Source organism: Mya arenaria, chromosome 8, assembly GCF_026914265.1.
Source record: "Mya arenaria isolate MELC-2E11 chromosome 8, ASM2691426v1".
Lineage (NCBI taxonomy): Eukaryota > Metazoa > Mollusca > Bivalvia > Myida > Myidae > Mya > Mya arenaria.
Genome location: NC_069129.1, coordinates 53,127,170 through 53,141,223, shown reverse-complemented (window position 1 = coordinate 53,141,223; position 14,054 = coordinate 53,127,170). Strand labels below are relative to the sequence as shown.

Here is a 14,054-nt window from a genome sequence, read left to right as displayed (position 1 = left end):
TATAGAGAGGAACTTGGTATCCATGAACCATTAGTTTGGAAGTACTGAGTTTAAACATTCATGTTCCAGATAGCGGGATGAAGATCACAATAGTAGTGCGTAATTGTAGCGCATCGCCGGAAGGCACCGAGGACACCTGCCGCAATATGGATACAGTTTGCGAAGCCGAGACACAAGCCGCCATCATACATTCATTCAGGTCACTAACCAAAATATATGACTCCGTCATATTTAATGGCGAACACTGCACCTCATCAACCGGTACTTTCCCTACTGGAACAAGCAACAATAACAGCGGTTATCTTCGATGGTGTTGGTGCCATCAGTTCCGGTTTTGTTAATTGCTTTGTATTTTGTGTAAATCTAAAGAAGAATGTGTTAATCCAGCAAAGCAAATAATTCCTGTTTAAGGGATCTCGAACAGTTATCCACCGTCATATTTTATGTATAGACGTTGCTGGGAGAACTTCACATTTATTTGTTACTTTGACTATTCATTTTAGTTTAATTCAGTCAAAAGTTTTTAATTCATACAGAATAAAAACAGCATGTTGGATTTGTACTATATGTAAAACGAAATTAAGACAAAGTTCAGCTAAGAGTTCTTACACTTTTTTCTGACAAAGGTCAGATACATATTCTACAAAGTTATCATACAAAATCGTGTGTTGAATATAAATCTAGATAAAATAACCTGAGAACAAATAAGATACAAAATATCTTACTTTTTCGTGGATCAATACAGAGTGCATGCAAAATATTGTATGATTAGTCGCTATGAGATGCGTTTGTTGCTTTGATTGTTTTTAGTTGTATTCGGGATATTTCCTTTTAGTGTGATTCTTAAGAAAAACCTCCATTATATGTTTTGTTTTTCTGATTAAGTGTTACATGACGACAATTTGTGTTTAAAAAGAATCCTTGTTATTATGAAGAAGGTTTTTTTTGTCCAGAACTTTCTGAATAATATAATAAATACAGGAACATTAAATAAATCTTCAAAAACAGATGGACCAAATATTTTGCAAAATATCAGTATAACTTAGTGAGTATATCAACTAAAAACATTTTTATTTTTTGGATAGGGAACACCCTATCAGAATAAATATTTTCGCTAAAACATCTCTATATAAAAAATATGTAAAAAATACTTATAGTGCAAGTAGCTCGATTCAAAATAACAAGTTTCCTCTCAATCTCTAACAGTTTAAAAGACAGCACAGAGGTAATAAAGTACGCTTACATAGTCTAATGAGATTTCATAGACAAATATTGAATGATAAACACATTTTTCAGAGGAATAGCAGGATGGATTTTTTTTTTTGACTTTTTTATCTTTTTGGATTCTGTACATCTTAAAAACAAATGCATATTGAATTGAATGTGCTTAAATGTGTTAAAATTAATGTCATTGCCTTTGTGTACCCCAAAAAATAAAATGGAATGTCTTTCATTTGTGTCTTTAACTACTTAACAACGATGGTTACAGTAAATGAGCATAAAACCTAATGATTACTTGAATTGAATGGTGATGGGACATTCTTGGGTTCTATAGAGCCAGACTAATGCTTTGTTAAAACAATAATACAGGACAAGTCCCCAAGCCAAACATACTAATTCAAACCCTGTTTAGAGGCACAAAGGGCCCAAACGACACTTGAGAGAGATACAAGCGTTAAATCACGTCAAACAGCCCAAACACGCGTTAAAATAGCTTTATTGATAAATGATGGGAATACTGCATTACAACGATCAGCGCAAAAAGAGTTCACCGGAAACAAGTAATGAACGTATACTAATAAACCGCCGGTCATTTAGTTCGTATTGTAGAATACAACAACTTATACCGTTCAAATGATACCAACACTAGGCATTCACATTTCACACCATAGTTAATGAACTTAAATGAAATTTTCAGCCCAATAGCTTGTTTGTAGGTCGAATACGTTATGTTTTATGTCAATATCATTTTGTACATGTGTGTGTACAGCTTTATTCTGTGCAGAGCATAGATTTAAATTTTGTTGATATTTCACAACTACCAGGATGACGCAGATGCAATACACTATTTCGCCACCTTTCTGTTTACTTTCTGTTTGTTGACAATTCATCAAGGAACTTAATCTTAACCTGTATTTTTGACTTCGCAGATGTAAAATTTTTACCACTGTTAACGAATGGGTGTAATTTTACCGCTTCTCATATTTTACAAATGAAAATGTCGTGTGGACAGTGGCAATCTTCAAACGGTTTTATTTATACCGACCAATGAGAATATAAGTTATCAGCTAGCAGGCATAACAAATAACCAACGTCGAATGAATATCAGCATGAAAATGTCACAATTTTTTCCCATAACAGATCAGCAAATAAGGAAGGTTCATTTTGTGCATCTTTGTCCACCCTTCAGTTTTAGAGATATTGTTGATTAGCGCCATTTTCCGATTTTATATGTTCGACGCAAAACCACAACCTGAAAGGAGTTTCAAGCAACATGTAGCAACTTGTTCATTGACGAACTATAACACGCTGAGTCCGTCAGCGATAACAATCATTAGATGTGCGTTGCATGCCCGTCGTTTACACCAGCTCTAAATGACGTCTGCTATCTCAAGCACACTTCAATATCCTTAAAAGGTTTGCTGATAACCTCGTCAATAAAGGGTATAGGGGTGGAAATAAAACAGAACAAAATAAGCATGTGTCTATAGCAGCTACAGCAAAATATTTGGAATGTTTTTCAAGTTCTGATTGTATTATTCGTAGAGGATCTTGAGTTGAACGTGTCTATCTTTATTAATATATTTCTTCCACCCAAGAAAAGTAAATTAAATATTTGGCCATGCTGGAAATCCTTGTCTTGCCCATGTGTGAAGATAAAAAGTACACGTATGGAACTTCCTTTGTTTAACTTCCAAGCGCACATTCCTTGTTTGTTCACGTGAAATTCCAACAGAAATAAATGGTAATGGTTGCCATAACTTATTTGGCGATGAATATTTATATGACAACAACAGAAACAAACTCAGCCAAAAGTTTAAACATAACCCCGTTCAATGGCACAGGTTGATCGAAAAAATAAAATCATAAAATATCTCGTCTTGTTGCATTACAGGAATGAGTAGAAACCTGAAGGCGTACATTAATATCAACATTCAGATATTTAAATTGTTCGAAATTGAGAGGACCTTCACCAAGGCTTATCGAGATAATTAAGACTGAAACAACACCCTTCTAAAATCATCTAGTGTTTGAAGTTGTATCTTTTGCAAGGACAAAATACCAGTTGGATAGATATACTTACTATAATGGTCTGTGAAAATGTTAATATATTGAACGCTGTTAGAACATGAAAGCTGCATATCCGTATCATAAGGTCCCCTTCCTGGTGAACAGTTACACTCTTTTAACATGCCATAGATGCTTACGGGAGTCAGAGCCTGTTTTAACAATATCGTAGTCAATATTATCTTTAGCTAAAATATATTTACCTCATATTTTCAAGATTTTTCCATAGTTTGCGTGAATTCAACTTTAGTGTATAAAATGAAAACGCACTTTACAAAAAGGAAATAAATCCACGGTTGCCTTTTATGAAGTTCCTACAGTGTTTGGATATTGGAAGTTACGACTAAGATGCTCTTATGAAACAGGTCCAGAAAGAGACGTATTTGCCAAGGGTTCATGTCGTACATGCTTTTGAGCAACGTACCCGGCAGATTAGCGACTGTAAACCCCATATACTTCATGGTAAATGGAAAGCTAGTACAGATGTCATTGAAACTTGGACCAGCAACTGCGCAAGTCTTTGTCAGAGCTGTGTTTCTTAAACAGTGTCCGTCCCTTAAAGAATCCAGGGTCGACAGCTGCTTGTTAAATACACCTACGATATATGTCGGCATTCTGATGTATTCGAATGCCATGTGTATACAGCTGGAGCATTCTGAAACCGCTTCAACGAGTGAATCACAAAACATATTAAAGTCAGAAAAAGTCGTTAATTCATAAATTGACATCACGAATTGAATATAACGTGTTATCGCATGTATTTCTTGTTTCTGGTTTAATATAATCAGATCGGATATATAGTTTGTTTTAAATTCTACGGGTAATACATTTCTGAAATGCATCTACCGCGGGAAAAAGCATTGCTGTTTAGGGTGTAGGACGTTAGGTCGGAATCTACCATCGGCAGATCGACATAGCATTGTTAACATTTGACGAATTAGTGCTTGCTCGGGCGTATCAAAGCCAGCGATGTTAGAACTGGGGTGGTCAACGACCTAATTTCAATTAAAAACCTGCCCAAATATATGTTGTACGGGCTGCATTCTGCATATTAAGAAACTTGCAAAAGGAAGTTATATGACGAGTATTTATTCTATGTAATGTGGTAAATATATTGCGAATATGCTGCGTTTTTGCGTTATTATTATTTTAAAATCTCGAAAAAAAGAAAAAAAATTAATATCGATGAGTTACAAAACGCAGTATAAAAAGCAGAATACGAAAACTTTTCAAGACGAATGCGTACTGAATACAAAAAAATACATGTATATCCCAGTGTTAACACTTTGCCCGCGGCTAGGGAACAATATACTATCGATTTAAAATAGAATCTGTGCAATTAGATTCTTACAGGTTAATTCGCCGGAAGTTACCCCGGAAAACTCGTAAAAAGACAGAAATGGATCTTTTTTAAGATACAATGAAATGCCCGTTTGGCATAAGAAATCAAACAAAAATGTTTAAAATGAAATGATATTATTTCATTTTTTTCTATAATCAGTGTTGATGGTGATTGTAACTCATTCATAAGTATACTTTCAATTCTTGAAATTTAAGAAATAGTCTAAATCGCCTCTAACTTGACAATTTGGTATTAACATTTGTTAGAAAGTACAGGAAAAAAAAATGGTAATGCGACTGTGTCGCATCAAACATTTACTTGTTTAAGTACAAACTTACAATCTGTAACCGTTTTAAAGGGCGTTTTTGCTGATAAAAAACACACACTTGTCTTAGTTTTTAGTTTTGGTTTCAAGGGTTTTGGCGACTTGGAACCTGTTTCGACAGTTTTGCCTGTAGTAGCATATGCAGAGTTCTTGAACAGCATGATGGGGCTTAGGCATGTAGCCATTAATGTAGAAGTTCTTCAATACAATGATACCCCAGATGGTCGTTTGCCTGCTTTAACTAAATCGTGATTCAACACACGTGTTGGATCACTGTCCGCCATGGTTTGTCAAAGTGAGCAAGTTTTCAGATGGAACGCACCGACGAAACAACCTCGATAAGTTTAAAAACTTGTTTCGGTTTTCGTAAAGCATGAGGTAAAACTGGTTTCATTTTATTTGAAACTGTCACAGGAAATTAATAGTTCGTGAAACCAATATTAAACCGAAACAAGTGTATTACCAACAAAAACGCACTTAGTGAATTAATATACACATTTATAATTAAAATCAAAGAGCTTAAAGCGTTGAAAGGCTTTCAACCTGCTACAAATTGTTTGTGTAAGCTTGTAAAGCCGAAAGAAATGGAAAATGTGTGAAGAAATACCTCAATTCGTCTTAGTAGTTTCAGCCAAGAGTCATGTTGTATATTCATATTTATAAAATACTGATATAAATCTGTTCATTTCTTCCGTGGCTGACAAAGGCTGAGAGCAATATTAAGATACATCAATTCATAAAAGGAATAAATAGTATGCAGGAGATTCGATCCAAAAAGAATATTACGACATGATCCTGTCATAATTGTTGAAAGAAAGAAACCTTAAAACATAAACTTAACTAACATGTCCAATGTATTTTGTTGGATAGATAAGGTTTAGTGGTCATACCCAGGTAGTAAATTAAATACGACTCAGTCATGTTTCAAATGTCAAGTAAAATTGCCTTAACCGTGGCAGTGCATTGTTTATGAAACCAAAGTTCCAGATTCATATACCGTTTACCATTTATAATGGTAATCGATTCCTTTTCAATTGAGTATTACTCCATACTTTAGTAAATACTTGGGAATACCACACATTAAATGAGTATTTCAAGTCACTGATACTCCACGTTTTCGAAATAATTGAGTATTTGTATTAAAATTCAAAAATATTTGCGAAGGAATTCGTGAGCATGCATTTACTAGATGTTATTTATATTAAATATACATAAGATGTTTTTGTAACTTTGTTTAACAATTATTTGACTGTATTTACAAAATGTATGAGGCCGAAAGCGTTCCAACGTTTTTATTTTGTGCTATTAGGTTTATCTTCAGCGCTTCAGTTCGTTTGTGTATTTAATACCAGAAGAATTAGATAAAAAGTGATAAAAATAATCTCAACTTGAAAGTAAGTTTGCCAAGGTCTCGTTTGTCAACTTTCCTAGCTCATTGAATAGAAGTATGTATTACATGACGATTCATGACCGATCCTATTTTTATGGTCTGAATCAATTATCTTAAGTGACTAGTCAAAGTATTTATTTGAAATAGCTTTTACTAAATAGTACTCGGTTTAAAAAATGCGTTGGCTCCATAAGTGTACAGTAACGTTTAGTGATTCCAACGTGTTTTTTTAGTAGAAAAGTTTCCCGGTGTACAATCGAAGTATATTCTCAGTAAATGTTTTATTTAGATAAAGCTGCTGGTGTATACGTTTATATAGATCTTGCAAACTATTCAACACCAGTATTTGGAAACAACTGACACTGTACGTCTGCTTTGAGGTCCTAGAATTACTATAAGGGACAATTTCATATAGACATAACATATGTGCTGGCTGTACAGTTTACAACGCTTCCGAAGGCTGTTATGAAAGTTTCAAAATAAAAAAATCAAGAAACGCAATCATTGATTATTTGCCCATATAGGGTTAATTTTCCCTAATAACGGACATGACATGGCGCATTTGTGATGACTTTTAACGTCTTATCTGGAAAGGTGAACATTCATCACCATGACCATTATTATCTATAACATTTATACATACTCTTCAAAATGACGTTTATTTTTACAAATGTGGTTAATTCCCCATAGCTTGATAACAAACGAATATAAGTCATTAGATATGATGGCAATGTTGCCAAGCTTCAATATTTTTACTAAAAAATAAAATTGGCATGTATTGTTTGCATCTTGTATACTTTTCTCTATACCAATCGGAGGAAATAAATATTTTAATCGATCTGATGTAATATGTTACCATGTAAACAACTTGAATATGTGATTCATAATTCATAATTTGAAAATAAAAGTGCAAACATACCCTAGATGATAATGACCTTAGTCATCACATGCAAAACGAAATAAAAAAAAAGTTCTGTGATACATTACAAAAACAACTATACTCATGTCTATTGTATAAAACGTAAATGTGTTAAAAATGAGCATGTTTTGTACTCAATATGCAAACTGAGTTTTGTATTGGGGTAATATATGAACACCTTAATAAAGACATACGGACTTAATATATTTTAATACAAAGAAAAACATATAATATTTTAAATTATAATTGTCCAGTTTTAATGCTATTTAAAGGTTTGAATTGAAAATCAATCAGGGCCAATTTATTCCGTGCACTCTATTTCGGTTATTAGCCTACTCTTTTAAGTTGATTCATTTCTAGGACCGTGACGTCATACGTCATAATAAATGATCTACATAACGTATCCATTGTAAATATAAGCTTTGTATTCCACCGATAAATTGGCAATTATGTTATATTCGGTGTCTTGTGATGGCAATGTAATTGTAGTATCATCTGAAAGGGTATTGCTTATTAATAACTAATATGTAAAATGAATCACATAAAAATGTGTCCGGAGTGTTGTTTTGTCCCCATCTACAGACTCGCGTATTTCCTAAATGGCATAGTATAACCACATATGACCAATGTCTTATCGCCATTTTGTCCAGAGTAAAAAGTGCACTTATTTCAATATTTGCCAATGATATTCATACAAAATGTTTTTCACTCTTATAAATTTTGCAGTGTTGTATTTCTATTGAAGATGTTCTTTGGCTTTTAAATAATTCAAGTCCAAAATTCAGCGACATGTTATATCAATATATACATGTTGAATATTTGTTGTTCTAGCACCCGGCCATAAATACGGGTGAACTTCACTGATTACAATTAGGTGTGTACTTATCCTTTACCTTTATACATTCAATGAAATAAATATCAATATATACATACCCAGAGCGATGCATGGTGAAATCTGTTTGAATATTGATCCCAGTTAAAATACAAAATGTTGATCAGTACATAACCATATCAGTTCAGAAAAGTTTCAATTGGATCTCCGTCCTGTTACTAATTTATGTCCTATGTTTTACACCCTTTTAATTGAACTGTGCGTGCCGGTCATATATTTAGTTAAATTGGATGAATAATTGAGATTTTATTCTCATACAGATTCAGACTTCAGCAGCATAAGAACACAATGGTTTTATCTCGCTTTCAACGTGCCGTTCGTATTGTGACTTAAAGGGGTTGAAATAAAATTACAGGTATAAGTTACTATCTATATATAATTATTGTGCATAAGCCAAGGACAATAACGCGTTAATTGAGTGTGCATTATCGATAAAATATGGTAATTTTATACCACAGGAGATAAACCCAGTAAAATTATAGGTTTTCGTTTGGTTTTACTTTATTTCATTTCCGGTGTTGAAGCATTATTATCTTTTCGATGCAAACTGATGTTTTGTGCTAATTAATATAACTTATATCTTGAGGTTTTAGTAATTCGCAAAATTTCCCCCAGCTGTTCAAAAGCCTGGGAAAAATGATACGGAGGGTAAACAATAGTTTTTTTTTCATCAAATATATGCCGAGAAACGCAATATACGGTTCAATATGTCACATTTCGCAAACAAAATACTCCAAAATCATATCTAAGGCAAGGCTCTTATCGCAAATTTAGGCTGCATCGTAATCATAGGGTACTTAAGTTTGCGAAATTTCGAGATTTGCAAACAAAAGTGGAGGTCGTTTTAACGTGCCTCCAGATGTCCTGATAAGCAGTTACCTTGAACATCGCCGGCGATTTATTTGTCAGTATACTTTTAACAAGTTAGAAAACATCGCAATAAATCTGATTTTGCAATTAAACATCATTACAAAATGGACACAAGGATTTGTTTTCTGTTGTTCACAATTTCACCATGCATCGCTCTGGGTATGTATATTTTGATAATTATTTCATTTAATGTATTAAGGTCTAGGATTAGTGCACATCTAATTCAGTGAAGTTCACTCGTATTTGAGGCCGGATGCTATAATTATAATTATTCAACATGTATATACTAATATGAATTGACGTTGAACTTTGGACTTGTATTATTTAAAAGCCAAAGAACAACTTCAAAAATACAACAATGCGAAGTTTATAAGAGTGAAAAACATTTTGTATGAATATCGTTATCAAATGTTGAAATAAGTGCATGCTAACTCTTAACAAATCGGCGATAAGACATTGGTCATATGTGGTTAAACTATGCCATTTAGGAAGTATGTTAGTCTGTAGATGGGGTCAAAAGAACACTTCGGACACCTGTGATTAATTTTACATATTAGTTATCAATAAGCAATACCCTTTTAGATAATGCTACAATTACATTGTGATCACCAGGCACCTACATTTATTTATTGTATCGATGGAATACAACGTCACGGTCCTATAAATGAATCGACTTAAAAGAGAAGGCTAATAACCGAAATAGATTACACGAAATATATTGGTCCTGATTGGCTTTCAATTCAGACCTTTAAATAGCATACAAACTGTACAATTATCATTTAAAATATGTAAATGTATTTCTTTATATTAAAATATATTAAGTCCGTATGTGTTTATTAAGGTGTTCATTCATACATTACCCTAATACAAAACACAGTTTACGTATTGAGTACAATTGATTTTGTTAAGTATCACAGAACAGTTTTTTTTTATTTTGTCTGGCATGTGATGCCTAAGGTCATTATCATCTAGGATGTGTTTACATTTTTATTTTCAAATTATGAATTATGAATTACATATTCAAATTGTTTACATGATAACATATTAAAACGATTATTATTTTTTATTTCCTCTGATTGGTATAGAGAAAAATATACAAGAAGCAAACTATCCATGAGAAGTATATTTTTCAGTAAAAAACTAATAAACTTGGCAACATTGCCATCATAGTTAATGACTTATATTCATTTGTTATCAAGCTATGGGGAATGAACCCCATTTTAATAATAAACGCCATTTTGAAGAGTATGTATAAATGTTATAGATAATAATGGTCATGATGATGAATATTCACCTTTCCAGATAAGAAGTGGAAAGTCATCACAAATGCATCATGTCATGTCCGTTATTAGGGAATATTAGTCCTATATGCGAAAATAATCAATGATTGCGTTTATAAACATTTTTTTATTTGTTTATATTGAAACCTTTAATACAGCCTTCAGAAGCGTTGTAAACTATACAGCCAGTTTGTATATAATGTCTCTTGTAGTAATTCTAGGACGTCAAAACAGACGTGCAATGTTGGTGTTTACAAATATTTGTGTCAAAGAGTTTGCAAGATCTATATAAACGTATACACCAGCAGCTTTATCTAATAAAACATTTACTGAAAGTATTCCTAGATTATACACCGGGAAATTGCTCTACTCTCTACTAAAAACACGTTGAAATCACTAAACGTTACTGTACACGAATGAAGCGCACGCTTGTTTTTTTTTGAACCGATTACTATGTAGTAGTGATAGCTATTACAAACAATACCTTTATTGGTCAGTTCAGATATTTGATTCAGACCATAAAAAAAGGATCTGTCATGAATCGTCATGTAATACACACTTTTATTAAATGAGCTAGGAAAGTTGACAAACGAGACCCTTGCGAACTTATTATCAATCATTATTGAGGTTATTTTTATCACTTTTCATCTAATTCTTCTGGTATAAAGTACACAAAAGATTTGAAGCGCTGAAGATAAACCGAATACAACAAAATAAAATGAAAATTTGAAAGGCTTTCGGCCTGATACATTTCATGAGTACAGTCAAGTAATTGTAAAACAAAGTAATATACACATTTTATATATATTTAATATAAATAACATCTAGAAAATGCATTCTCACGAATTCCTTCGCATATAGTTTTAAATTTTAAAGCTGATATTCAATTAATTCGAAAACATGCAACATGACTCTTGGCTAAAACTATTAAGACAAATTGAGTTATTTATTCGCACATTTTCCGTTTCTTTCGGCTTTACATGACTATACGCACAATTTGTAGCAGGTTAAAAGCCTGTCAGTGCTTTAAGCTCTTTGATTTTAATTCTAAATGTGTATATTAATACATTTAGTGCGTTTTTTTTTGATAATACACTAGTTTGGGTTTAATATTGGTTTCAGCAATGCTATCTCCCGCGGTAAAAGCTCATCAAAAATGTATTTCCCGTAGAATTTAAAACAAAATATATATCTGATCATTTAAACTCCGATATAAGTAGAATGACTAATACGATGATACCCAGGAAAGCATCAACACTTACTTTTAACGAAATTATCTTTCGTTTAAATGGTGACGTAACACTTGGTAAGATGACGTCATAGGCTGTAATATGGTTATGACGTCATTTTAAATAGAGAAAGTGATGAAGGTTATAATAATGTTTTTTATGAATGAAGTGAAAATATCACGTTTTCATCTAACGACTAAAAGGAAAAACAAACTACTGGATTCAAATAAATATTTATTATAAATACTAAATATATGAAATAAACCTTTAACTTGCTGGAATATTACCAATTAAGAACTTGTTGTAACCTATTATATTGTCTACAAACATTCTAAGTGATGGTGCTCTATTATACATGTACAATTCAGAAAAAAAACGTGATAGTCATATTAAACCGGAAACAAAAAATACATGTGATAACACGTTTTATTAAATCTGTGCCGTTAATTTATGAATTAATGACTATTCCTGACTTTAATATGTTTTGTCGTCCACTCGTTGATGCGGTTTCAGAATGCTCCAGCTGTGTGCACTTCGCATTCGAATACATCAACATGCCGGACGATATTGAAGGTGTACTAAACGAGCAGCTGTCGACCCTGGAAACTTTAAGAAACGAACAATGTTTTAGAAACACAGCCCCGACAAAGAATTGCGCAGTTGCTGGTCCAGGTTTCAATGACACCTGTACTTGGTTTACATTTACCATGAAGTGTATGGGATTCACAGCCGCTAATCTGCATGGTATGTAGTTAAAAATCATGTACGACATGAATCCTTGGCAAATACGTTTCTTTTTGGACCTGTTTCATAAAAGTGTCTTAGTCGTAACTTCTCATATACAAAAACTATAGGAACTTCATCAATGGCAACCGTGGATTTATTTCCTTTTTGTAAAGTGCGTTTTCATTTTATACACTAAAGTTGAGATCACGCAAAAACATGGCAAAATCCTGAACATATCAGATTCATATATTATAGCTAAGACTAATACTGACTAAGACATTATTAAAACAGGCCACTGACTCTCGTGAGCTCCTAAGACATTTTAAAAGAGTGTAACTGTTCACCATAAAAGGGACCTTATGATACAGATATGCAGCTTTCATGTTTAAACAACGTTCAATATATTAACACTTTCACAGACAATTGTAGCGTGTATATCTTTCCAAATGATATTTTGTCCTTGCAAAGATACAACTTCAAACACTAGATGATTTTTAGAAGGGTGTTGTTTTGGTCTTAATTATCTAGTTTTCCCTAGGAGAAGGTCCACATATATGAGCTTTTTAACGCTATAACTTTCAATCTCCAACAGTTTACATTACAGTATGTTGGTATTTATGTACGTTTTTAGGTTTCTCCTCAATTTTTAAGATATCTTCTATGATATACGGCTAGATCAGTTTTTTTTTATTACAAAAATAATGTTTAAACCAACATCAAACTCATTACAATCATATTCAATCAGTACATGTATATAAAGGAACTTGAAGTAGTAGCTGAACAATAACTTTTTAAGAACTGAGGTCAAATATTCATATTCCAGATACCGGAATCACGGTTACAGTAGTGAACCGTCAGTGTAGCCCATCGCCGAAAGACACCGTGGACACCTGCGTCAAAAAGGATACACTATACGCAAAGGATCAATTCGCCTTTTTACAGTCAGTCCAGTCTCTGGCCACATTATTTGATTCCGTCGAATATAATGGCGACTACTGCACCTCATCAACCGGTTTATTCCCTAATACCCCAGGAGACACCAGCAAAAGAAACAGCGCTTCATCGAAGATGTTGTTGATGCAATCAGTTGCCATTTTGTTAATTGCTTCGTATCTTGTGTAAATCATTATACGAATGCGTAAATCCAGTGAAGGAAATAGATTATGTTTTAGGGATTTTCAGCAGTTTGCATATTGTATGTTTAGACGATGTTGGGAGAACTTAACATTCATTTGTTCCAGCGATTGTTCGTTTTAGTTTATTAATTCGGTCAATAGCCTTTGATATATTACAAAATGAAATACGTTAGTTTTGTACTATTCATTCCTGTTACGCAAATAAGATAATATTCTGTTGAAAGTGCTTCCACTTTGTTTTGACAAAGGTCACATAAATGTTCTCCAAAGTTATCATACACAATAGTGCGTTGAATATAAATCTAGATAATAGAACATGAGAATAAAAACGAAATTAAACAATTCCTGCTTTTGTAGTTCTGTACAGATTGCCAGCAAACATTGTATAATTAATCGCTGCGACATGCGTTTGTTGCTTTGATTGTTTGTTCTAGTTGTATTCAGATAATTCCTTTGTGATTCTAAAGAAAAAACCTCCATTATATGTTTTGTTTTTCTTATCAAATGTTTAAATACGACGATTTTGTGTTAAAAAGAAACACTCCTTGTTATTCTGAAGAAGGTCATTTTGTCCAGAACTTTCTGAATACATATTATGTAATAAAAGCAAGAACATGAAATAAATCTTCAAAATGGACGGACAAAATATTTTGCAAA

At 32.9% G+C, this 14,054-nt stretch overlaps 1 protein-coding gene across 1 annotated transcript; it reads left to right on the top strand.

The window, feature by feature from the left end:
- Positions 1–9,007: 9,007 nt before the first annotated feature.
- LOC128244644 (uncharacterized) lies at positions 9,008–13,739 on the top strand. Its single transcript, XM_052962665.1, has 3 exons — positions 9,008–9,185; positions 12,049–12,279; positions 13,085–13,739. The coding sequence occupies exons 1-3, from the start codon at positions 9,131–9,133 to the stop codon at positions 13,381–13,383; spliced, it is 585 nt and encodes a 194-aa protein (XP_052818625.1). The 5' UTR covers positions 9,008–9,130; the 3' UTR covers positions 13,384–13,739.
- The last annotated feature ends 315 nt before the right edge of the window (positions 13,740–14,054 follow it).

Bases quoted from the DNA above. Each gene is read 5' to 3' on its own strand.
- LOC128244644 (XM_052962665.1), top strand. From the start codon at position 9,131: ATGGACACAAGGATTTGTTTTCTGTTGTTCACAATTTCACCATGCATC. The intron at 9,186-12,048 runs GTATGTATATTT...ATGCGGTTTCAG, and splicing joins TTCACCATGCATCGCTCTGG to AATGCTCCAGCTGTGTGCAC. The intron at 12,280-13,084 runs GTATGTAGTTAA...TTCATATTCCAG, and splicing joins CACAGCCGCTAATCTGCATG to ATACCGGAATCACGGTTACA.